Source organism: Solea solea, chromosome 5 (assembly GCF_958295425.1).
Source record: "Solea solea chromosome 5, fSolSol10.1, whole genome shotgun sequence".
In the NCBI taxonomy this organism is placed as follows: domain Eukaryota; kingdom Metazoa; phylum Chordata; class Actinopteri; order Pleuronectiformes; family Soleidae; genus Solea; species Solea solea.
The window spans coordinates 29,308,198-29,333,801 of NC_081138.1; the positions used below are offsets into that span (position 1 = coordinate 29,308,198).

At 38.0% G+C, this 25,604-nt stretch overlaps 2 protein-coding genes and 1 long non-coding RNA gene across 4 annotated transcripts; all 3 read left to right on the forward strand.

Annotated features, from left to right (window-relative positions):
* The first annotated feature begins 93 nt into the window (after positions 1–93).
* mettl21e (methyltransferase like 21e) lies at positions 94–4,188 on the forward strand. The gene is made up of 6 exons (XM_058629833.1): positions 94–241; positions 349–699; positions 2,338–2,477; positions 2,568–2,685; positions 2,777–2,874; positions 2,952–4,188. The coding sequence occupies exons 2-6, from the start codon at positions 648–650 to the stop codon at positions 3,276–3,278; spliced, it is 735 nt and encodes a 244-aa protein (XP_058485816.1). The 5' UTR covers positions 94–241; positions 349–647; the 3' UTR covers positions 3,279–4,188.
* Positions 4,189–5,804: 1,616 nt separating this feature from the next.
* On the forward strand, positions 5,805–10,910 carry LOC131459144 (protein-lysine methyltransferase METTL21C-like). Of its 2 annotated transcripts, none has more exons than XM_058628607.1 (7): positions 5,805–5,905; positions 6,037–6,146; positions 6,229–6,350; positions 7,320–7,440; positions 7,554–7,684; positions 7,905–8,022; positions 9,017–10,910. In XM_058628607.1, the coding sequence occupies exons 2-7, from the start codon at positions 6,047–6,049 to the stop codon at positions 9,418–9,420; spliced, it is 996 nt and encodes a 331-aa protein (XP_058484590.1). In that variant the 5' UTR covers positions 5,805–5,905; positions 6,037–6,046; the 3' UTR covers positions 9,421–10,910. The 2 variants fall into 2 exon arrangements, with proteins under 2 accessions (XP_058484590.1, XP_058484591.1); XM_058628608.1 differs by having other exon boundaries at positions 7,320–7,434.
* Positions 10,911–11,866: 956 nt separating this feature from the next.
* LOC131459156 (uncharacterized) lies at positions 11,867–24,997 on the forward strand. Its single transcript, XR_009240209.1, has 3 exons — positions 11,867–12,204; positions 14,514–14,733; positions 24,053–24,997. It is a non-coding gene; the product is annotated as an uncharacterized LOC131459156 (long non-coding RNA).
* The last annotated feature ends 607 nt before the right edge of the window (positions 24,998–25,604 follow it).

Here is a 25,604-nt window from a genome sequence, read left to right on the forward strand (position 1 = left end):
TTGAAAGAAACAGACATTCGTTCATACGCAGAAGTTACGCACCATTGCTTTAATGTAGGTCATGATAATTTAATTTGAAAGAGAACGTGATTTTCTTGTCTTGCTTTGGTTAAAATGAGAGAAAAGCAACTTTAAGTCAAGGTTTCACTTGTTAGTGAGATTCTGATCTCAGTGTGGCTTCCTAGTGAAATAAAGGTACGAACCAGAAGAGACGGGTGACAGAAGCTGTAGTGGCTGGAGAGTGAGTATCAACTTTTGCTTGAACTTCTACTTATTTATTTATTTTAGTTTGTTTGTTTTAACTTCCTCCTCCCCTTTTTCCTCCTCCTCCTCCTTTCTTGATCCCAGTCTCCAGTTCAGCAGCCTGGCTGCAGCAGGTGTTGCTGTCAGTCACATTTACAGCATGAGTGAGTGGGTTTAAGCGCAGCCCTGGAGTATGAGATATGTGGGCAAAGAAGCTAAGAAACCCGGCCTCTGTGTGCAACTTAAAACCATAGAAGGTGACAGCAAAGATCTCCTGCCGGAGATCCGGACTCCGATCTGGATCCAGAGAACATCATCTGCATCAGCTACAGAGTCGGGACGGCTGTCGGGTTAGGTTTTTCTGCTTTGGGCGTCCCTGCCCCCGTGCTTGGACGTCTTCAGACATGGACGCTCAACAGTCCAACACTGTGGAGGAATCTAAGCGTGAACAAGAAGGTTAGAATTAGTTTTCTCTATGTTGATTTCATGACGTTGGTTAACTAGTTTGCAAGAAGTGTGTGTAGAAATATTGATCCCCTGTGAACAAGTGTCTCTCTGCTTGTTAACAACCAGTATAACAGAGATATTTATAGACCTATAAACCTATTAAACTGATCGCCTGTGAGGTCCTCCTGCATGGGGGCTGCCCTGACCTTTCCTCTAACCCAGTGCCGTGTATAACTGAAGCTGTGTGTCATAGTATCTGAGCATCCAGGATGGGCACAGTGATGCATAGCTGAAGTCTGACCCAGGAGCATGAGGTTTCACAGGATCAGAGGAGGCATCATGGGCCTGAACTTGTGATCCATTTATAGAGCAGGGGAAATGAATGTTACCATGTAATGTGATAGGATAGGAAAACAATGATAAATCATCTGCCTGGTTCAAGGCTGCAGTATGTCAAAGGACCAATGTGTGCGACACGCTTGGAAGGGAAGCGTGAGGTACGGGCAACTTCACTAAGAAATGTTGCTAAATTTTACACACTGTGCCTTCGATTTCATTTGCATTCAATCAGAAGACGGCGTGTGATGTCTCGACAGCCCTTTTTCCTGCCAGATCACAGCCAGCGTGTCCATGTGAGCCCCGTAAGGGCTACATTCAGGCTGAGAATATGGGTCCTAAGCAGGATTGTGCATGATCTCCATGGTGGCCCCACCTGCGATTCTGAAATCATATGGGACCTTTGAAGCCTATGCCCATTTATGGTGCTTTTCGTTGTAAGGTTCTAGCATGGCTTAGCATGGCTCAACTCGACTCCCTCACGTTTCCATTAGGGTACTGTGGAGTAGGCTAATGGAAAACAAGGTACCTGATACCAAATCGAGTAGAGTCGAGTCAAGTAGAGCTGAGAACTGTATCATGAAAAAGAGCTATAAGTGGGCACATACGGGTAGGGCCACTGTGGAAACCGCAGACAAACCTGTTTAGGACCCATATTGTCAGTATCATGCAGTACCTTTTAACACATTTTAATGGGGGTTTGAAGTTTGTTTGATGAAAATTGTGAGAATGTTTTGTGTTGTTTTGTTTTGAGCACTGTCACAGTAGGATTTCTGCTACATCAGGAAACTCTTATTTCTCTATAAAAGTGTTTTTTTTCTACAGGAAAAGATCCCAACCTAGAGCATCTACCGATATAGATATAATAGTCTAAGTGGGAATTGCAAAAAACAGTAATCCTTGACTTTGGAGCAATGAGGAAGGGCCCAACCTAAGGATTTAAGGCTGCAAGCTGGTGGCTCACATATGGTTGACAGTTCTGTTCTCAAAGCAAGTTCTGGCACACTAATAAAACTACATTACTTAATTCTCACATGTGGAAAAAGCCAAATAAAGAGTAGAAGAGGATGATGAGATGAAGTCCGTTCTAACTGGTGAGAGGTGTAGCGGAACTAAATATTACAAAATTGTATTTTAGCACTAGACGGGAGAGAAATGAGTGTATTTACATTATTAAACTTTGTAAATGTTGGACTTAGACTAGGTTTTTACATACATCAGTGTCTCCCAAACTTCCTTTAGCCAAATCTGTAAGGCCTGATATCATGTCACTTCATAACACATGACGTCTGTCTCTTCTTTTGGAAGCAGAGTTGGCTCAAACAATAATGGCTCGGAATTTCCACCCGTCTGTCATCGGCCCGGAGGCCTGGGAGGGCTACATGTTTTCTGATCTGGAGATCCGCATCAAAGAGTCCACAGACCTCTACGGAGCCGTACTCTGGCCTTCGGTGCGTCCAGACATTTTAATGGCGTTACTCACCTTCTGTGTGTCCCTCTCACTTTCAGCCAGTGACAATAAATGATGTGTCTCCCAACAGGCAATGGTGCTGTGCCATTTCTTGGAGACCAACCGAGATAAATACAACCTGACAGACAAAAATGTGATTGAACTGGGTGCTGGGACTGGACTTGTCACCATTGTATCAAGCTTGTTGGGTACGAAACCTGCTCTGGTTTTCACTCCCTTTGACTTAATAGTTCAGTTTCAGATGTTGGTATGTAATTATCTTTAATGTTTTCTCCTCAGGTGCTAAGGTGACCTCCACTGACCTACCAGATGTCTTGGGGAACCTCCGGTACAACGTTGTGCGCAATACCAAGGGCCGATGCAAGTACATCCCAGTGGTACGTTTTTCTTTGACTTTTCATACTGTAGGCATGAAAAAATTAGTTGATATAAATCAACTTAAAATCACCTCCAGGTCACTGAGCTCATTTGGGGTGCGGAGGTGCCGAAGCGTTTTCCTCGCACCACACACTGTTTCGACTACATCCTGGCAGCCGACGTGGTGTACGCACACCCTTACCTGGACGAGCTGATGGACACCTTTGACTACCTGTGCCAGGAAAACACACACATTTTCTGGGCCATGCGTTTCCGCCTGGACCCAGAGAACAACTTTGTGGATCGCTTCCAGCAGCGTTTCCACCTGGAGGAGCTGTATGACCTTCCCAGCCTCAGTATCAAACTGTACAGAGCCTGGAGGAGGGACACGAGGACCACAGACCACAGAGAGGCTGCTGCCTAAAGTCTGAACACAGACTGACAATACAATGTATGTGACTGCCATCTGATTTATAAACTGTCCTTCTAAACGGGAAAGTGTAGTTGTTGAGTATTTTTAATGAATCTTGTGCAAATGTCCCAATACTGTCCCAATAGCCATTACTGCTGTTTATTTTTGAGTTAGTCATCAGGGGAATATTAACAACTGGACTGTTAGCCTACTAGCATGACTGACAGCTGATCATTTAAGTACAGCTAAATCTGTATCTTAAAATATAAATGTGTGTGACCATGTGGCAAACAGTCATGACATCGGCCATAAAAATCTGAACTACCGCTTTTAAGCTTCCAGAATCTCAAATTGGGGTGGGTTGAGGTTTCACATCAGGAAGGTCAGAGACTCTGGTTGGATGATAAATTGCACAAAACTGACACCATGCTCTGTTGGAGAACTGAAACTGCAATTAATACCAGCGAGTGTGGTCATTTTCCCATAGATTCCACTCAAACTGACCCAAGCAACTATTGAATAGATGGCTATTCAATATCGAATTGCTACTTCTTGGTTAGCTTCAGCCAGAAAACCAAAAGACTACGGCCTACTAAATAAAAATCTCATGGTAAAGGTTAAAGTTAAGGGCTAATGTTTGAGGTAGGGGTTACAAGAGATGGTAATGCCAGTTGGCTAACTGGCCAGCTAGCTAACTGGCCAGCTAGCTTGTCAACCATGTTTACACATGTCTCAGGAAACTGATTTACTGTATGTTCTGTTCTATTTTGACCCAACTAGCTTTGCATTCAACAGGTAAATGGAACTTTAGAGTTGATGATGATGATGTACCTTGCTCCCAATCCTATTGGCTGGTTAGTTGATTTTTTTTTTTCGTCTTTACTTGATCAACAATAAAAACAACACAAACTTTAAAGTGAAACTGACATGACTGCAAACTCTTTGATAACCAAAAACCATCCGTAAGGCACATAAACAAAAGCCCCCAAAACTGGTAGACGGTTGAGTTCGAGGCTTGCTTGAGTATGATCACCAGCAAAACACGTTTACGGAGGTCAAATTAAAGATCACGTCCATATTGGGCAGTTTGTGCTGCTTCAGTAACATGAACACCACCACGTCACCATTTTTTTGTGGATGGAGTCGTTAGGAACCACCTGCTTTTATTACTGTGTGACCTGATAAATCTGATCTCTTAGTTGTGATTCCAAGTCCTCCCAACATTGTCAGGCTCATTTTCTATCCTCTTATTTCTCATCCTCATGTGGTGATGCGTGTTGTTCGGCTGCTGAAAGGGAAGAAGCACAAAGAGTCGGATTAAAGATTCTGCGGATGCTGGCAGTGAAGCACCGCGTATGATTGTCCGCTCATACAAATACGCTCCAGCTGGAAATGGAACAAGCATCAGGTGTTGCCTCTTATGAAGAAAACAGATCATACTGTATTTTTTCCAAATAGGGCTGCACCACATCAACAACACAGCTGCGCTACTGTGGGTCCGCCCGATCCCTATTATCGCGTCAAAGGGTCCTGGACGGAGGCGATACCTGAAACTTAAACTTCTTGCTCAAAATTGATGGAGGTCTAACCGAGGTGCATATTATAGGAGGGAGGCCCCTGCTTTTCCCGGTGGTTTGATACTGTCCTGCATGCCAGGCTGATCCTGTTACCACGTCGAGTGAAGTAATCAAGGCTAATGCAGGGCAAGTTCCAGAGCACATCTTTAAAAATAGGTTTTGATGATTTGCAGCAAGAAGACCTGAGTTGGCCTCTCTGCATGGAGTTTGCATGTTCTCCCCATGTGTGTGTGTGTGTGTTCTCGGGATTCCTCTCACAGCCCAAAAACATGCAGATTTGTGGATTAGGCAAATTGGACACTCTAAATTGACTGTGAGTGTGGATGGATGTTTGTCTCTATGTGGCCCTGTGATGGACTGGCAACCTGTACAGGGTGTAGAAGACAAATGAGGTTTTGATGACAAATGTAGGATTTGTTGACAAAAGACAAATCAAATTGCAGCTGACATAGAAAGTTCACGACCTTACATTCAATGGTCCTTTGCCAGGATGCTTTCAAATCAAACACAAGTCATGTTTTGGCGTGGTTCCTGGCGGTGCTTATACCCCCCCCATGTCACTATTTGTGGATGCCCATGCAAGTCTAATGCATTCCCAATGAAACATGATCTGAACTTGACGTCCAGTCATCATTTAAAAAGTTATTTTGTGGTTAAAGCTAGAAAGCTGCTGTTTTACAATTCATCTTACGATCATGCAGGTTTATTTAGTTTGACATTACAGACCGTGGAAGCTTCCAGAGCAGCAGCAACAGAGAGGTCCAGGAGCACGGATCTGCAGCCGTAATGTGGCAGTCCCGTCTGGCTCCCTCTCCAAACTATCTTTGTTGTTGTTGTTTTTGTGTGTCTGTGAATCTACGTGCGCTCCGTTCTTGAAACCTGCTCGTGTTGATTTCTCTTTGGGCCCACATCTAAAAATACCCCCGGTGTCCTTGTGATGAAGATGGGTGTGTCCATCAGGATGCTGAGGGTATAACCTTGCAGTCCGCAGTCTACAGATACAGTATTTTCACTCCACATATCCACGCTTTTTACACCGGAAAGCAGCAGCAGCAGCAGCAGGTAGGTCGTAAGTTGCAAGTTGGGCATAAGAATTTTACTTTATAGATTTGAAAGAGTGAACTATTTGTAGAGAGCACCTTTAAACTGAAATTTCTTCTCTGTTTTTCATGTGCAACTGATTTACTGAACAGAGCTTTCCACATGAATACTTTGTCTACATATTTTGTGGAGAAAGTAAATTACATGAGACCCAAAATGAAGGAGGAAGAAGAAGAAGGAGGAGATGAAGATGAGGGAAAATGTAAGATGACCAACTCAAGGTTTATTTCCTTTTTTAATGTAGACTCCAAAAATGTTGAATGTCTGACTTTGATGTTTATCAGATGATTCACAAATCAAGGAATTAGCCCTCCAGGTGACCTGGCCTCCGTCTTTGCTCAACAAAGCAGACGAAGAGGATTATCATTTTGTGGGACAAGAAACCGTCCCGAAAGAAACTTTGGACGTGAGTATAGCAATGGTTTTGGAATCTGGGGCATCATATTAATACATCAGATGAGTGTCCTCTTACGCTGGTTGATACCAAGTATTTTAATGACACTTTTAGTCTTGGACACCCCATCATGCCTAACTAGCACTTGATATACTTTACATATGCATAGTGCACATCTTTGGCTGATCTCTCATACACATACCCCTGTTAGATAGATTTAGCAGTTAGCACAAGGTGTTCGACTTTACCTAAGTTGTAATTAGCTTTTGGCTTTATCCACACACAAAAACAGAACTTTCCAGATGCAATATTTGTCTTTTTTGTTCTTAAAAGAAGATGTTTGAAGAACATGGCTTTGTTTGACCCCCTAAAACACCTTTAAATGACACTAAACACTGTAGTAAACATGCCAGGCCTATATGTGGTGCCTATAACATACCACAGAAAAATCACCAAAAATGTGATGTCTTAGCTGGGTTAAAGGTTAGTGTGTGTGTGTTGCGTACCATTAGCATTGTAGCTCTACAATGGTACTACAGAACCACTGGATTAAGGTCTTCTGACATGTCTGTTATTGAGATTACAATAAAACAAAAAAACAAAAAAACAAACATAATATGCTCACTCAACTCTTTCAGTCCCACATGCAGCACACCCCCAATGACTAGCTAGCCGGTCAGTTAGCATGACTAGCATCATAGCCACAGTAGGGGCTCACATGAATATAAATATGATCAATTACCAGGTGTGAACCAGTGTATATCCCCCCTGCCTCACTCAGCACTTATTAGCATTTTTTAAAATCAAGATTTGGGTGGAGTTAGCTTCAGAAAAGGGGCTTTGGTTAGCCTGTAAGACCTGTTTCTACCTACCAATACAGACTGGTTCCGTTTAGTGTGTTATCCAAAGGTTGCAACGGATTTGTGCAAAAGTAACCTTATATGTGCGAGCACTAGACACACTCTGTTTATTGGTCAACAGGGAAATGTCACTCTGGGAGATGATGAGGAAGAAAAAGCCGAGTGTGATGGAGAGAAAGAGGGTGACGAGGCCTGTGATTCAAACTGCAGCAGCTCCACAGCCAGCGCCGAAGAAGGTACAGGTGAGTCAACCTCACCAGTCTATCACAGAACCCACGTATGAAACGGACAACCATTCACACTCACATTCTGCACATGACAAAGTACTGATTTGCCGTTTGGTGTTCATGGACAGGACAAACACAAACTGTAGCGTGGTATCCCAGGGTCATCTTCAGCCTCGGTAAAGACATCTACAACTACGTAGGACATGACATTGTCATTTATGAAGCCCTAGACTCCTTTGGAGCCGTCATGTGGCCAGCGGTGAGTGTTTCTTGTGCTACAAACCGCATTTATCTTATCATCTCACCTCATGTCATGTACACTATATGGACAAATTCAGGTGCTTTAATGATTGGCTATATTTCTTTGTTTATGTCTACACTTTACCTTTGTAAAAGCACTATAGTGAACTCTGATTGTTTTCAAATAATGTAATAGAAATACAGTCGACTTGACTCTTTTTTACTCCACTTCCACTCAGGCGTTGGCTCTGTGCGCCTTCCTGGAGAATAACAGGGAGATGGTGAACCTGCAGGGGAAGGAGGTTCTGGAACTGGGATCAGGAACAGGACTGGTAGCCATCGTGGCCAGTCTCTTAGGTGACGACTGTATTTATATAAATGATTTGCTCGTGTATCGTATCCACGATTCATTAGGTTGTACTGCATGATTTGTTACTGATGTACTTTTTAAAGAAGCATTATTAAATGTAAATATTTTCCAGGAAAAGTAGAATCTTCCTGGAATCTTAAACTAAAACTACTCAAACTTAAACTAAACTAACTTAAAAAAAACTTAAATTAAACTAAACTAAGCTAAATATGGCCCCCGCTCATTTATCAAAAGGTTCATCAAATAAAATGTACACCTCCTGTAGTTTATCATACCTTAAGAAGATGTTTGCCTCTCCTCTCAAGCGGCGTAGCAATGTGACCATGGAAGTACAAATAATAGTATTATGTGTGTGTGATTGACTTCATGTAAAAAAATTAGACACAAGTGCAAATAACGGTAAAACTAGCAGATTCTTGGAATATTGAGCACTTGAAGTAACACCATTATCACAAACGTTAAAATACATTGGGCGTCATTTTTATTATTTATTATTTTGTTAATATGTTCATTTCTAACACACTCCAGTCAAGGTTCCTTAGCACTCCGATCACTCACCCTGCTATATACAGTAGAACAGTATTTCTGTATTTTCCTCCAAGTACCACCAGAGGGAGCTCACGTACCACTGGTGGTAAATGTACCACATTTTGAGAACCATGGGGGTCAAATCCATAGATGTTAATATATATATATATATACAGTATATATATACATACATACATATACATATATGTATGTATATATACATATACATACATATATATGTAGATATATATATATATATATTTATATACACCTCCTGTAGGTGTATATATATATATATATTTATATATATATATATATATATTTATATATATATATATATATATATTTATATATATATATATATATTTATATGTATATATATATACAATATATATATAATTGTTTTATTTTCACTGAAGCACTCCGTTCCCTTTCCTTCTCTTGTTTTCATAGGAGCCTCAGTCACAGCCACAGATTTACCGGAGGTGTTGAGTAACCTCAGGGCCAACGTGATGAGGAACACCAGGGGGCGGTGCCGACAGCTGCCCCAGGTGACGACTCTTTCCTGGAGCTTCGAAATGGAACGCACCTTCCCCGCGTCCGTCTACCGGTACGACTACGTGCTGGCGGCAGACGTGGTTTATCACCACGACTTCTTAAAGGAGCTCCTGGCTACCATGAAGCATTTCTGTCAGCCGGGGACGACGGTGATCTGGGCCAACAGGGTCAGGATGGAGTCTGACCTGACCTTCACCGAGAACTTCAAAAAGACCTTTCACACAAGTTTACTGTTTGAAGATGGAGACATGAAGATCTTTATGGCAACATACAGAGGGACAGAGACAGGGGAGAGATAGGTGGACATGTGAACTGGCCAATGGGGTTAAATTTTGGACAGACTATTGGCAGAAATTGAATATATTATGCATTGGTTTTAATGGTTTTATACTGAGCTCACAAGACGAAAGGGTTTGTCCACAAACCAGCAGCAGATATTTACACTCTCACTCACTCATCTTCTACCGCTTTATCCTCCACATGAGGGTTGCAGGTGCCAATCTCAGATGACATAGGGCTGTTTACAATGAAACTAAAAAGAACTGCTCCGCCCACGTTCACCTGATGCATAAACCAACGAAGTAGAAGTAGAAGTAGGTGGTACAAAGGCAGAGACAGTTCTGAAAGTGTGTTTACTTCATTTATGGTATGATAAGGCCACCGTAGTTCAGAGGAGGAGTCCTGTGGTTGTTGCACTTGTTGCAGTCTCACCACAGGATGTCGCTAATTTGCTATTATTGTCTCGAGGCATGGTTCTCAAACTGTGGTCATTTCACTATACCAGTGTGTGAAGTGTGCGTGTACGGAAGAGGATTAGGGCCACATGTAAAAAAAAAGAAAAAAAAAGAAAAGAAAGAAAATGATAATAAAATAGCATTAATTCTGAAATTAAAGTCAGAATTCTGAGATTAAAGAAAAAATTTGAATTCTGAGATTAAAGTCAGATTCCTGAGATTAAAGAAAAAGTCAGCATTCTGACAAAAAAGAAAAAGTCAGAATTCTGAGAAAAGGCCAGAATCCTGAGATTAAAGTCAGAATTCTGAGATTAAAATTTTCTGAGATTAAAGAAAAAGTCAGAATTCTGAGATTAAAGCTTTCTGAGATTAAAGAAAGTCAGAATTCTGAGATTAAAGTCAGAATTCTGAGATTAAAATCCGTCAGAATTCTGAGATTAAAGTCAGAATTCTTAGATTAAAGAAAAAGTCAGAATTCTGAGAAAAAAGTCAGAATTCTGCGATTAAAGCTTTCTGAGATTAAAGAAAAAGTCAGAATTCTGAGATTAAAGCTTTCTGAGATTAAAGAGGTTTTCTCAATTCATGCTGTTTTATAATTTTTTTCTTTCTTCCATTTTTTTTACATGTGGCCCTAATCCTCTTCCGTATATGTGAGTTTATATTTTCTTATTTTTTTTTTACTGTGTTAATTTTTTACGCTTTTGTATTTTTATCTTATTATTTTTATTTTAATCCCTATTATTCATTTATTTATTTATTAATTTATCTTTTTTAAATCTCTCTTTTTTAATTGGGCTCAGTTATTATACTACTTTTTGAATAGTATTAGGGCTCAGATTTGAATTGTGGTTAGGTTAAGTTTAAAGTTATGTTAGGCATAAGTTAAGCATAACACTTTGTTTAGTTTGTCCAAATTAATACAAGTCAATGCAGTGTCCTCATAAGAATAGCTGCACGGACCTGTGTGTGTATGAAAAGTGCTTTACAAATAAAGAACCATTGATTGAGCCAACAATTGCATTATAAATAAGCTGATTACAGTAATATTACCTCCATATTATTATTGTCATGTTGTTAATGTTCAGTGATGAATTCTGTGGAACTTAATTTTGCCTCTTTTTTCACCTTGGGGGACGCTACAGAGCCCTTGAGCAACGCACCAAACGTGCTCTGACAAGTTTGCCCATTTACGTAGGGTGCAAATCGCCAAAATTCTAATTCTGACTTCCTGTTGTGTTGAGGCCGTGGTCATGGTCGACTTTTTTGTTCGTCTTGGTCTATAACATCTTCCCACCAAGTTTTGGGAAATTCTTTGAAACTCAATTTTGCCTCTGTGTTAACCTTAGGGGGGCGCTATAGAGCCCTTGAGCAATGCACAGGTCCGGGAACTATGCCAATGTCGCATTTTTACCAGATTTGGCCTCTATGCAAAGTTTCAAGTGTTTTCATGCACGTTTTCAAACCACAGATATAATAATAATCTGAAGGAATAACGATGGGTTCCTCTCACAAATCCATGGCATTTGTCGCTCAGGCCCTAAATAATAATTCCTACAAGTACAATATAGGTCCTCGCACCACTGTGTGAGTGCTCAGGGCCCTAATTAGAATCTGTCTGCACTGGTGTAATTCTATGTACGACCACTTGGGGGAACTGGAGTAATAAATATAGCCCGTCTCACCCAACATCATCATCATCAGATGGGACAGCAACTGCCACCACCATCACTGAGAGGGTGAAGCAGGAGATGAATGAATGAATGAATGAAAACTAAAAGTGGAAAATAAGTTCAATAACTAATTATCTTGTTAGCGCTATCTATCTATCTATCTATAAAAAGAAAAGAATATTGTTCTTCTTGATCTGATTGAACATTAGGAGTAAAAATGGTTGCATCTGATTGGTTGCCAGCAATTTGGCGTCGCCGTGACGTCATCGCAGGAGGAAGCGTTTGGGGTAAAAGAGAGAAGGAGGAGAGGAGACACATCATCATCATCGTCCTCAGCAGCAGCAGCAGCTGCAGCAGGAGGAGCAGGAGGAGGAGATCCACGCTGCAGAGAGGATAAAAACACGAAACCTCATCATCATCATCACAGGATACAAACCTCTTTCATCCGCGCAGCCACAGCGCGTGGGAGGCGCGAGATCGGCTGCATGGTGAATGCTGTGTGTGTGTGTGTGTGAGAGAGAGAGGGGGATTTATCCATCTGATCCACGCGCTCACTCACCTGCACGTGAGCTCAGATGATGATGATGCTACTGCTGCCTGCACGCGCCACTTATACCACAGGAACCTGTGTGTGTGTGTGTGTCTGTGGAGGCGCAGGATCCATGCAGGACGATGGAAAGTGAGTGTTTGAGTGTTTTTTTTGCTCTGATATTAGATAGATAGATAGATAGATAGACACTCACTGTATGTCAAGGAATTTAATCCGAATTAAACCCGCTGACGTCACTCACACGTACACTTGACAAAGAGAAGCGTGAGTTCACATTTTATTATATTGTTGTTATTATTATTAGAGACTATTTACAAAATAATAAAAGATGATTCTCTTTATTTATCAAAACTATGTGTAAAAGAAAGTAAAATTAAAGTCAAACTGATTACATCACACAAATATCGAATCATCATCAGTATTATAGATTTATAGAGAGATTTTACACAGACTGAACTTTGCAAGTCAAGTCAGTTTATGTCACACTTTATTTACACATTCATAGACATGAAATTATAATGATAATAATAACAATAATAATAATAATAATGGTCTTTATTCATTGTGAAACTGAGGTGAAAAAATGTAAGTAAATTAATTTAGAAAAACTGTTAGTAGAGACCAGATTATAGTTAAAATCTTTGAAACAAAATCACATGAAACATCATGACAGAGTTAACACGTAATAAACAAATAAAGTCAATTTAAATCATACACAGACTCAGACTATAATAATGATAAAAAACAGTCAAATTAAATCAGACAGAGGTAAAAAAATTAACGTTCACTGAAGTAAAAGTGTTACAATAAACCAGGTTTTAGTTTAAATCTAATAAAATAAAACATCACATTTTTAAATTTTAAGCAGGGATTAAAGAGAATTATTTTTTAAATAAGGAATTAAAATATCTCAATATAGTTTGCAGTGGGATTTCAACGATAAATCAATGAATTCATTAAATTAAACTGTTTTATAATGGTTATTCAGTTTTAGAGGTTTAAATGCTTTAATATGAATATTTTCTGGGGTTTTTTGTTCCAAATGACAAATGAATGATTGAGTTTGTGGATGAAAGAAGAGATCTGAGAACATCTACATTTCAATGATTTTTATGGAGCAAACAAACTAAAATAATAATACTTATAATTTATTAGTCAAACTAATAATTGTTAATAGTCTCTATAGTTTGGAGTCAAACCATGGAGGGCTTTAAATCAATTCTAAAACAAACTAGTATTTAGGGGTTTATTGTAGACATGTGTGCAGTTTTTATTTTACTTACAAACATGGAAAAACTATTACAATACAATAAAAGAAGTTCATAATAAGGAAGAGTTTTTCTTCAAGAAAAATGTAAATATAAATAATTAGACTGTTAAAAAGTTTGCATATGTACCTTAAAGTGTGACTGATAAAGTGTTGAGAATAATAAAGTTAATAACTATATAAATATATACAAACTAAAGAAATGACATTCAAATAAATTAAAACACAAAATCAGGAGGCGTTAGTGTTTGTACATTTTAATTTATGACTACAAATTAACACCAATAAAGTTAACGAGAAAACACAAGACACTGGATAAACACTATTATTATTATTATTATTTTTTATTTAGACTCTATCTAAATAATTTAATTTAAAAAAAATGAATTCAGTTTTTTTTACTGTAACAACTTCAGATGAAACAAGTTTTCTTTTATTAGAAATAGATTATTAGAATTAGACTTTTTGATTCCAACTTTTATTTGAAAGCATTTGGACTTAAATACTTACATATCATAATGAACACATGAAAAGAAAGAAAGAAAGAAAAAGAAAATCTGTTTATTTGATCTTGTTTTGTTGTCATTTGCACTGTAAATAAATAATTTAGTCCTCCAGAATAAATTTAACAACAAAAAATTATAAAAATTCCAAATATTAAAAAAAACCAAATAAAATCAGAACCAGTTTAAACTTTAAACTTTAAAAAATAAATAAAAGTAACAGAGAATTAAATACTCTCAACTTTATAATCTGATCATTTATAAAAAAAACACACCCCAAAATAAAATGTTTTAAAGCAGTGAAAGAAGCAAAGTAAATGTAGTAAAGTGCAAAAAGAGCTCATATTATATACTTAAAATGATTTAATGAAGTATAGAAATTAATTTGTTAAAATTAGGACCCTTTTCATACTTCCTTGGCTCCTTCTTCCTCTGCTTTAAGGCATTTTCCTTTAATTTTACATATATATATATTTCTATATAAATAACCCAAGGTACAACTTTTATAATTCTCTCTAAATAGAAAATGTTACTTTCAATTAAGTTCAAACAAAAATATGCATATATCAACAATGTGCTCACTTTAGTTTGAATGAACATCATTCATTTAGGTGTTTTTTTTTTAATTTTTAAATAAAAGAATACAATTTTTTGTTGTTTTTTTGCAGGAAACTTTTGGAGACTTTTTGGTTGTGGGGACAAAAACCCGGAGCAGAGCGGAGCGGAGTGTGTTCCTGTCTTTGGTTATCTAGCTGTATGAGTGTTAGCCGTCCTTCATAAAGCTAGATAACCGAAAGTAGGAATGACCTCCATGACCTTCGACCTCCCGCTGTGACGACAAGACGAGAAGGAGAAGGAGGAGAAAGACAAGCAAGGACATTTCCTCAGGTATTTTAACTCAAAGCAGCAAGAAATCACTCAATCGACTGATTATTCATCAAAAATTGATCTCATAAATGAGTCAAAACTTTTTCGAAATCAAACTTCACATTTGGAGAAATTACTAATTTCCTGTGAAAATAGTTTTCCACAAAATTTTGCATTAAATGATGTCACTAATCTTAAAAGCAGGAAGATCACGTGACACGTTTGAACCAATCACACGCTCCGTCTTTAACGTAGAATATTGATTTATGAACATTTAAACAACAACAACAAACACTGACCTCGTCAGGACCAGTAGAGTCCTCATGGAGACCAAAAAAACCTGGTCCTAATGAGGCAGAACCTCATTTCTGAGGCACTGGGTGAAGTTTAAGGCTAAAGATTTAAATTTAAGTTTGGGGACAATCTTTTTATTTAGTCTGTCTAAGAAGAACTTCTCTGTGTAGTGGTAATGAATTAAAGAGAACACAATGGTTGACAAACTTATTCATTAATTGGTGAACGTGTGAATGAAGTGTGTGAGTTCATCCTCCCTCACTGTTATCGTGTGAACACTGTTATCGTGTGTGTATGTGTATGTGTATGTGTGTGTGTATGGAAGGAAGCCATCTTGACGATGGAGCCGTCGTGCTGCCTCTAAAATGGATGTGTGTGTGTGTGTGTGTGTGTGTGTGTATGTGTGTGTAGATCGTCAGTGACGTCACATGATCATTTGTGAGGTCACACGAGTGAGCGAGGCCGTGTGAAGGTGAGTCATAGTTTGAGTCTGTGTGTGTGTGTGTGTGTGTGTGTGTGTGTGTGTGTGTGTAACTCAGTGCTGAATTCCTGCACATGTGGTCATGTGATGTGGTCTGCGATGATGTCATGAGGGGACACGTTCTCACAGGTCAATTAACTCCACTTGAGTCCACTGTATCACTTTTTTTTAGTGATGGCCAGATTTTAATGGTGATATATTTATTTTATACTAAAAGCTTTATACTATATATGTATATATACAGTATATATATATATATATATATATATAAATATATATATATATATAAATGTAACCTTCCTGCCTTATGTAACTGGTGAATTTCTACTCTCATTCATTAAAAAACTGACAGAATGTGTTCATAAAACACATTTAAATTGCGACTCACGTGTTGAGTAAAGTAAAAAAAAAAAAGACACACTTAAGTAAAGAAAAGTCGCTGTAGCATCATTTATAATAACACTGGATAATTGAAAATGATTGATAAACTGAAGTTATCAAGTCACTGTTAAAGTATTATTATTGTTTAAAATAACATCAATAAACGTCACTCGTTTTTTTGTGAAATAAATAATAACATTATAAAAGTAAATGAAAGGAGTCAGATAAACGTGCTGCAGGTCCCAGACCTAAAATACATCATAAATAAATATATAATAATGTTAATAATAAACAAGATTTATAAAATAAGATTTGAATTTTCAGATGGAGAAAATAAGTAGAAAAACAACACTTTAAAACTCCTCCCTAATCAACAGTAATAAGACACTGTAAAAGTGTATTATTATTATTTAAAGGAAGTATTTTTTATTATCGAATTTTACATTATTTATTATTGTAGGTTCTTTCGTTCATGTCGTGTTCAGAAGGACAGTTGAGTGAACCATGACATATGAAGAAACCGAAAACTGATCATTAATAAATAAATAAAAGTTTTCTCCTGAATCTTTATCTGTCTGTTATATTCTATTCTATTCGATTCTATTCGATTCGAATTGTGAGAAAACACATTTTTATCTATTTATATTTACCAAAAAAATCCATATAAAAGTGACAGGACGAGGAACAGACGCACATTTTCGTTGGAGGTTCATTTGATGAAGATTTTAAATTAACGAATTATATGTATATTTATTTATTTTATTTTTTATACAAAAGCACCGTTTTTGGTAAAAGATAAAAACAAAATGAATTCAGTTTATTTAAGAAAAACACTTCAACGCTCTTAATTCTCAGTTCGTCTTTGTTTTTCACCTTTAAAAAACATTTAAACATCTTTCCTCCGTTTGTCGGAATTAATACTGGCTGCAGATTTATTTATTTATTTATTTATTGCACGTGCGCGTTCAACCAATCATAAAACGTGTTGTTGGGGAAGTGACATTAAGAATATTCAAATGAGCAAATTGTGCGCACAGCAGAGACTCTTCGCCAACACATCATTATTTATATATTTATTTGTTGGTCACGTTTTAATGTATTGTGTACGTTTTTGGCCTTGATTGTGAAACAAAATAATAAGAGAATTATATGATCCTTTTTTTTTTGTTATGTTCACCAAGAACATATATATGCATATATAAATTTACCGACATTCTAAAACATAAACTACAGATATATATATATGTATATATGTATAGAAATAAATAAAAGCTGTACATATTAAGTCCACTTACAAAAGTATTTTATCCGACAGTCGCGCGCTCTCTCTCAGTTAGATTATTTATTCTCTGCCAGGCCGAAAACTGCGGCGTGGATAAAAGAAAAAGATTAAAAAAAATAAATAAATAAATAAAAGCAGCAGCAGGGCTTCTTAAAAACAAAAGGTGAGAAATATAGGAGAAAAGCATCGCGCGCGCGCGGCTCCAGCCTTTGCTCATTAACATAATTGCATAGAAACGAAGATGAGAGAAGATGAAGATTTAAAGGCGCAGCAGCAGCAGCAGCAGCAGAATCAAAATCACGCACAGGTTATTTTCACACGTGACTTAGTCTGAATCGTTCATGGTCGAGTTTTTAATTTAATAAAGTCCAAGAAAATCTGCAGTTTTAAATAATGATTGCAAAACAGAAAGAAAAACTTCTACTGTTATTGTTTTTATATTCAATTTTACTCAGACTTTACTCATAGTTTAAATAAAAACAATGCATTTAAATGCAGCACACACACACAACAAAGATATTTTAGAACGATATTATACAAAAGGGTATGTTTATATAAAGTTGCAATATAGTCTGATATCTTCCTCTGCTTTTTCATGCATTAATAAATGGATTTTAAAATTGTTCAACATACAATTCTCAAAATCAATGACCAAGGCTGAAGCTCAATTAAGGCTTATTTTCACTAAACGTTATAAAACAAATAATTGTTGCCAAAGTATGGCTATTTTATAAATTAAATGCATATATTTAAAAAACCTTTAAAAAAAACCAAGTAAATTCACCAGCTCAAATTGAATCTGTTAACATTCAAAGATTATTGCTATTTTCTTTTATTTTATTCTCTGCCTGGATTTAATTTCCCATGGATTAATGACTTAAAAGTACCCTAATTTGAATAAAGCAATTCTGCATAAATCTTTAAAAAGTTTTATTCAGAGCCTGCATTCTACTTAAACGATTAACAATCGATTAATCGAGTAACCAGCCAACAAGCAACAAGCAACAACCAGGTATCAGGTACGATTACTGATGGAAAAGCAAAAACAAGTCAAGTCGAGTCGAGTCGAGTCGTGCTTGAACTGTAAAATGGAAAAAGTGCCATAAGTTGCTGTGAAAAGCTACAAAAGACATGTGATGGAAATTGGTCTGTGTGAATGAGTGAGTGAATGGGTCTAGTACGAGTACACTGTGACAATAGTCCAACATAGTGTAGTGTACGGAGCATTATCTGGGTGTGTTAATCCAACGTTAAGAAATTAAGCAGCCCTTAACTTCCGGTCAGTTGTTAAGGGGGAAATTTGAGTTTGTCATGGGTAACTTTCAAAAACGTTGACATCGTTTTGCAGTAGGATTCAACATGGTGACAAAAAATATGTGTGTTAAATTCTGCCAAATTCTATAATTCTTTGCTTAACACTTGGTAACTTCTGCCTCTGTGTCGTTGGCTGAAAGCTTACTGGAAATTGTCGGCCTGGATTATTAAAAAACGAAACAAAAAAAACAACAACAAGGAAGTGAACATGCATATTGTCAATTTAGTACAATTTCAGTCAAATGTAAGCCCCGCCCCACACTACAGGATAATTGGGCAGATTTCAGTCCCAATCTGGCTCTTCTGACAATCGTGGGTGTCTTTTGATTTTAGGTTTATTTGAACAGATTATCTGGCCGAATTATCCTGGCGTGTGAGGGATTAACAGACCTGTCACAGTCTTCCCTGATTTCAAATTGTAAAGTATTAAACATGTTTGATATTTACGACTGAACCAACGAGAGCGAGTCGACTGGGAAACGGATGTCGCATACTTTTGTTTAGAACCGTAACTTGTACAACACATCGCACACACACACACACACACACTCACACACAGAGCAGCTATTAATTGATGACGCCGACGGTCTGCGCCTCCGTGTCTGTTTATAATCTGAAGTCACGTTAAATCACGCGAGTTTCTGTGAGATCCCAAGTCCCTGGAATCTCCTCCAGTTTGAAATCGTTTGATTAAACACATAAAGGTGTGTGTGGTCCTGCGGCTCCAACTGGATCGTCCAGTCAGCGCTTTCTCGCGATTAAAACGTTGAAAATCGGTTTAAAAGTTTGTTGTCTCTGTCGGATTTGAGAATCCTTTGAGAGGTTTCCATGTTTGTTAAAAGTCCACGTGTAGCAGCTACACGCGTGTAAAGCACTGATGCACAGAACCTGTTGGTTAAACAGCAGCGTCCACATTATCATTCCGATCCTGGCTTTGCTCCACAATGGCTGCTCTGTGAAAGCAGCACTTGACAAAGGACTGACACCTTTTCTTTTTTACTCCCCCAACATTACATGTGTGATGTGTGAGAGTCTGCAGCAGCAGCAGCAGCAGCAGCAGCAGCAGCAGTGAGGTGCAGACTTCACACTCCAGACCAGACAGTGGCAGATGACTGCATTAACACTGCAGCCGTGAGAGCGTCTCCTGCTCAAAGTTAGCCCTTTGTCTTCCTGCCTCCTTGTGTCTGAGTGACTCTCTGTCACAGTGACTGTGTGTGTGTGTGTGTGTGTGTGGTCAGTCACATGCCTGAACTAATGTTTATGAACAAGAACAAAGAGCCATTAGGATACATGTCTGTCCTTCTTTGCCACATTTGAACAATTGTGGCAAGGGATTTAAATGCCCTTAAATATGAGGCCTACACAATTCTGAAATGAGTTAATTCCTAACTTAACCTAACGCAAAACATTGGTAAATCTGTATTGTAAAGATATCACAACACAATAAATCACAACACTTAAATGACAATTTATGGGGTTAGATTTGTCTTATAAATATCATATATCACATAGCGTGATCTACAAACGATGTACACACAGATTTACACATGGAAAACATATCTTTACAAATACACATTTATTTGTCAAATCCAAAATTACAAGTTACAAACAGATATTTATTGTATGAGACATAAATCTAACGCCACACACATCTCTTGACATAAATACTCTGCTAAAAAATACCAACTTGAGCTGTGACGGCTACGCTTCTTAGCTGACTTTGCTAGTTAACGTAAACGACGGCTATCACGCACCAGAGCTGTATGTACATCATAAAGTGTTCGTACACTGTATTGCAAGATGAGAAAAGATTGTGGAGACACTTATTATCGATCAATGACAAAGACGTGTGTGCTAGCTTGTTCCATCGCTATATTTGTAGCAATGAAAGTCTTTGCTAACAAGGAGTCTTGCTAGCTTGGCTAGGTACGATCGGTACAATTTGGAACGGTAAAGCCTTGGTTCAGACTTGTGTTTCGACTAAGAACAATATCTGGAATAGACTGCTGACATCTGTTTTCCTGAAAAACGACAAAAAAACGACGTAAAAGTAGAAGACAATTTTTCACATTTTGATTGCTCCCTTCTCTTAGAGTCCCTCCACTTAATATAAAGTCATAATTATTATTTCTTTCAGGTTTTATTTTTATTGTAAACATTGTATCGTTCCATATCAGAACAAACACTTTTATTTTTAAATTCTATGAAATATCATCACAAATATCATCATTGTTATGTATTATGTTGGTTTTTTTCCCACTTCATCGGCACCACCTGACACTCGATGTCCTTCAGGTCATTTGAGTTTGAGCCTCTTGACCTAAAGGGTCACATGACAGTCCTTCCACTGGTCAACAGTGTTTGTTTGTTTTTTTTTAACTTATAATGTAAGAAAAGTGAGACCATTAATTCACCAGGAAAAATGTTTTGTGACGTTATAAATCATGTAAGTAGGTGACTCATTTTCCCATAGACTTCCCTTCAAATAGTGGTTTCTTCTTGCAGCCATTGGAGTCGCCTCCTGGCGGCTAACTGCTGCTTCCATCCCCTTTTTTTTATTTTACCTTTGTTCGTTTATATTTGTCTTTCTTGAATTCATTGATGGACAACACATTGTGTGACGCTGGCGTGAATATTTACGTATAGCTATCACAGCTATCACAAAGTGGCCCCCGTTTTACACCGCGGTAAAAATCAGGGTTTTATCGTTCCAAACTGTACCAAAGCCGGGCCAAACACACAGCGTCACCTCCCTGCAGCCCCCTGTCCACCTCCACCAGGACACTGCAGCTGCAATCCTGTCTTAATCTGGGGGGGGATAAACGCGATTATCCTGCTATGGCTTGTTCTTGGCTTTGTAACAGCGGCGGGGAACCTTTCACGGCTCCGTCTTTCCCATGGTTGAGCGAGCCTGAGCAGCTAAGACCCCTGATGCGGACCAGTCCCCCATTCACAGAGCTTTAGGCCACAGCAAACAGGCATATCACACAGATCCCGAGGCTGATGGAAGGAGATAAACGCTGTACATTATTGAGCTGCAGCTCCTCGCTGTCTTTATCTGGACTGTCTCGGGAGATTCAGCTGGAACTCAGCTGCTCACGGTGCCGCAGATACTGTGAGACTTCATTGCAATGAAGTTAATGATAATCATTTTTGTTGTACCATGGGAAACAATATGTGTTATTTTACTTTTAATTTCAGAATAACAGAATTATTTTTAATGATCTTCATGATGATTATTGTCATCATCAAGGTCTGTTTTCTTCTTTTTGTTGTAGGTGAGATTCAATTTTATTGAATCATTTCCACAATTTCACAGACTTAAACTGTTATTTCACAATTAAGCACATTTCACAGTGTAAAACTATATTTTTGTGGTGACACTTGAAGTAAACTAAACATGGAAAATACTTCTAAATCACAATAATACACTGTAATAATGGTCACTTTACAGTATTTGACTATACAAAATACAGCAGGGAGTACACAGCAACTAATTTAACTGTGAATGTTCAGTCAAATATTTTACAGTGTAGTTCACAAACACAGCTACAAACAGTGTTTTTTGGTCAAACTGCTTTTTAAAATTCACACTTTCTCTCACTGTCGTTGTTAAACATCGGCTCATTCATTAGTTACATGACAGGTTTTTTTTTTTTCTCCCCCCCCGGACGTGTTAAACTTTTTCAGAAGCTGAAACACAGAGAAAAGTCTCCCAGGGCTGGATTTCCATTCTCCCCAGACAAGTCAGTCAAGTTCAAGTTCATGGGGGCAGGAATGTCTCGACTCCTCATTCACTCCTGTCATTACTCCCCCCTCCCCCCCGTCTCACCCCTCCCTCCCTCCCTCCCTCCATCCATCCATCCATCCTCAGGCTCTTTGGTGTCTGCATGGCGTTACAATGACAGAGAGGCTGTGTCGTTGTTATGGCAGCAGCCCGGGTGACCTGGCTATGTGCTGCTGAAAAGCACAGCCTGTCAGAGAGAGAGAGAGAGACAGACAGAGAGAGAGACAGACAGAGAGAGAGAGAGAGAGACAGAGAGAGAGAGCGTCCCAACAGCTGGACACAGGCTCGACAGCCTCCCTCCCTCTTTTCAGACACTTCCCAGACCCTGGGAAAAACGAAGAATTTGACATTCATCATCCAAACACACCCGCGCGAGCACACACACACACACACACACACACACACACACACACACACACACACACACTCTGGTTTCCATGACTTCAGAGGACATTGCATCATCGTGGATAAAGTACCTTAAAGGGATATTTGAGTAAAAGTACTTTGGTAGAAGCTGAAGTCACTTTTTGTTTTTGAATATTACTGAAGTAAAAGTCTTAAAATATATGACATTTACTGTACTCAAGTTTCCTTAATTTCTTAAGTAAAAACATTAAAAACTAGAAAAGCTATATATATGTAAATACAGACCATAATATCAACCCTTCTTCTTTTGATTTTATTTGGTAGTAACGAGTAATTGAAATCCAAATATTACATTTCGAGTTACATAGTAAGTACATTGATAAATGTGTTTTAAATGCAGTGTTGCAACTAAACAAAGGACAAATACTTTGTTACTGTATTTAATTCAGTACAAATTTCATGTATCTCTACTTTACTCTATTATTTATAGATTCTAGCAACTTTTACATTTACTCCACTACATTTCCTCTAACTGTCTTTGTTACTCGTTACTGTCAAATAAAATCAGAAGAGGAGTTGGTATTATGGTCTGTATTTATGTAGAGCTTTTCCAGTCTTAAACTTAAGTACATTTTACATCAGAAAATTACGTTTGACACTTAAGTACAGTAAATGTCATATAGTTTAAGACTTTTACTTAAGTAATATAATAATAAAAAGTGACTTCCGCTTCAGGTAATATACTTGTACTTTTACTCAAGTATCCCTTTAAGGTACTTTATACAAGACTGTTTGAATGTGTGTGTGTTCAAGAAACTGACTTTTTCAGGTCTAGTCGTCGTCATGGAGACCAAAGCCTGGTCCTAATGAGGCAGAACCTCGTTTTGACAAAGAGGAAGAAGTGAAGAACTAAAATGTGAATAATCTGGGTTAGATTCTGATTCACCAAGCAACTGGACATGTAGGATTAAAGTCAGATTTAAGATTAAGGATAAAGTGTCCTCAGAAGAATATCTGCACAAACCTCTGTGTGTGTATGTGTGTGTGTGTGGTGTGATTTGTCGAGGTCCCATTCAAGTCTGAGCATGAAAGACTGATCATTTGCATAAACTACATGCTGTCTGTGTGTGTGTGTGTGTGCGTGCGTGTGTGTGTGTGTGTGTGTGAGTGAGTGTGATTGTGAATTGTGTCGCTGCGATAAAAAAAAAAGAAAAGAAGAGAGAATGAATTGAGACAGAGGGTGAAAATTGGCCCAAAAAAGAAGGATGAGACCATGTGACGCAGTGGGATTAAATCATCCAGGATCTTTTTTTATTTAAATTAAAGTTGCTGCTGCTGCTGCTGCTGCTGCTGATGATGATGACAACACGTGGATCATGTTTTGTGTTGATGTGCAGTTTTTTTACTCATATTTGTTGTTTTCTTTTCCTTTCAGACGATCAGCTGACAGTGATGTCACGTCACTGTGGACGACCTTCAACGCTCGCATCATTTAACTCAAGCTGAACATCATCATCATCGTCATCATGATCAGACGACTGCAGAAGACTCTTCCTCCTTGACAACTGTGAACTTCTGACTTGAAGAACTTTTTTATTTTACACCACTGTCCATGCACTGAATCAGTCCAGTACGGTGGCCCAGAAGTGCTTTTTACAAATCCCCAAAATCCCCATTTTTTTCCCCCCACTTGGTCAAATGAAGAATAAACTTAAAATCATTATGAAGCTGCTGTGTGACCATTTTTTTTCTATTATTTATTTATTTTATTTTTTCCACTTAAAACTTGACAGAAACACAGTAAAGAGCAGTGTAAGGCTTTTGTTTTCTTTGAAGGAAGTGACTTTGACGTGTATCTCAGATCCACTGTCTGATGAGCAATAACACATTTATCTCTGGAAATTAGTAAAAAAAACACACATTTTTTTGATGAAGTGGCCCTTTAAATATTACTGTGTCTTACTGTTAAAAAAAACTATTAAAGAAGAATTGAGCGCTCGTTTTATCACTTCCAGGTCACTTCCAGGGTCACTTCCAGGTCATTTGGTACTTGGGCTTTTGTAAAAGTGTTTCATATTTTTTGTAATAGTGGGTTGCACTTCCAGGCCACTGTAGTCTGGTAGTCTCTGATCCTCTGCGTCATAAGGTACTGCGGTGTTTGTCTGTCTGTCTGTCACCAGCAGATTCTCAGCAGACACGTCAGTAGCATCATCATCAAGTCTCATCAAGTCTCATCAGAAGTTAACTGCCTGATTTGCATTGCTGAACATCAGGGTATTCACGTGTTTTTCGCTGACTGAACAACACGACAACGGCGTATTCATCAAGAAACGAAATGTTTCATGTATGTTGACAATTTGAAAAATAAAGGTTTTTTTTAGGGGAAAAATGGTTTTCATTTGCATTCTTGCTGCAGACTTTGGGTGGGTTGAGCCTTTAAAACTTGAAGTGTTTAGACCAGGGGTGTCCAAACAATTACGAGGGACAGATTGGCCTACATATGTATATGTATATATATATATATATATATATATATATATGTATATCTATATCCTATAGTATGACTTTTTGTCAAATTTTAGACGACATACTATACTATGACTTTTTTGAGTGATTTTGTACGACATACTATACTATGACTTTTTTTGTCAAATTTTCGACGACATACTATACTATGATTTTTTTGACTCATTTTGGATGACATGCTAAAGTATGACTTTTTTGACTCATTTTGGACGACATACTAAAGTATGACTTTTTTGACTCATTTTGGACGACATACTATACTATGACATTTTGTCACATTTTCGACGACATACTATACTATGACTTTTTTGACTGATTTAGGACGACATACTAAAGTATGACTTTTTTGTCTCATTTTGGACGACATACTATACTATGACTTTTTTGTCAAATTTTGGACGACATACTATATACTATGAAATTTTTGTCAAATTTTCGACGACATACTATACTATGACATT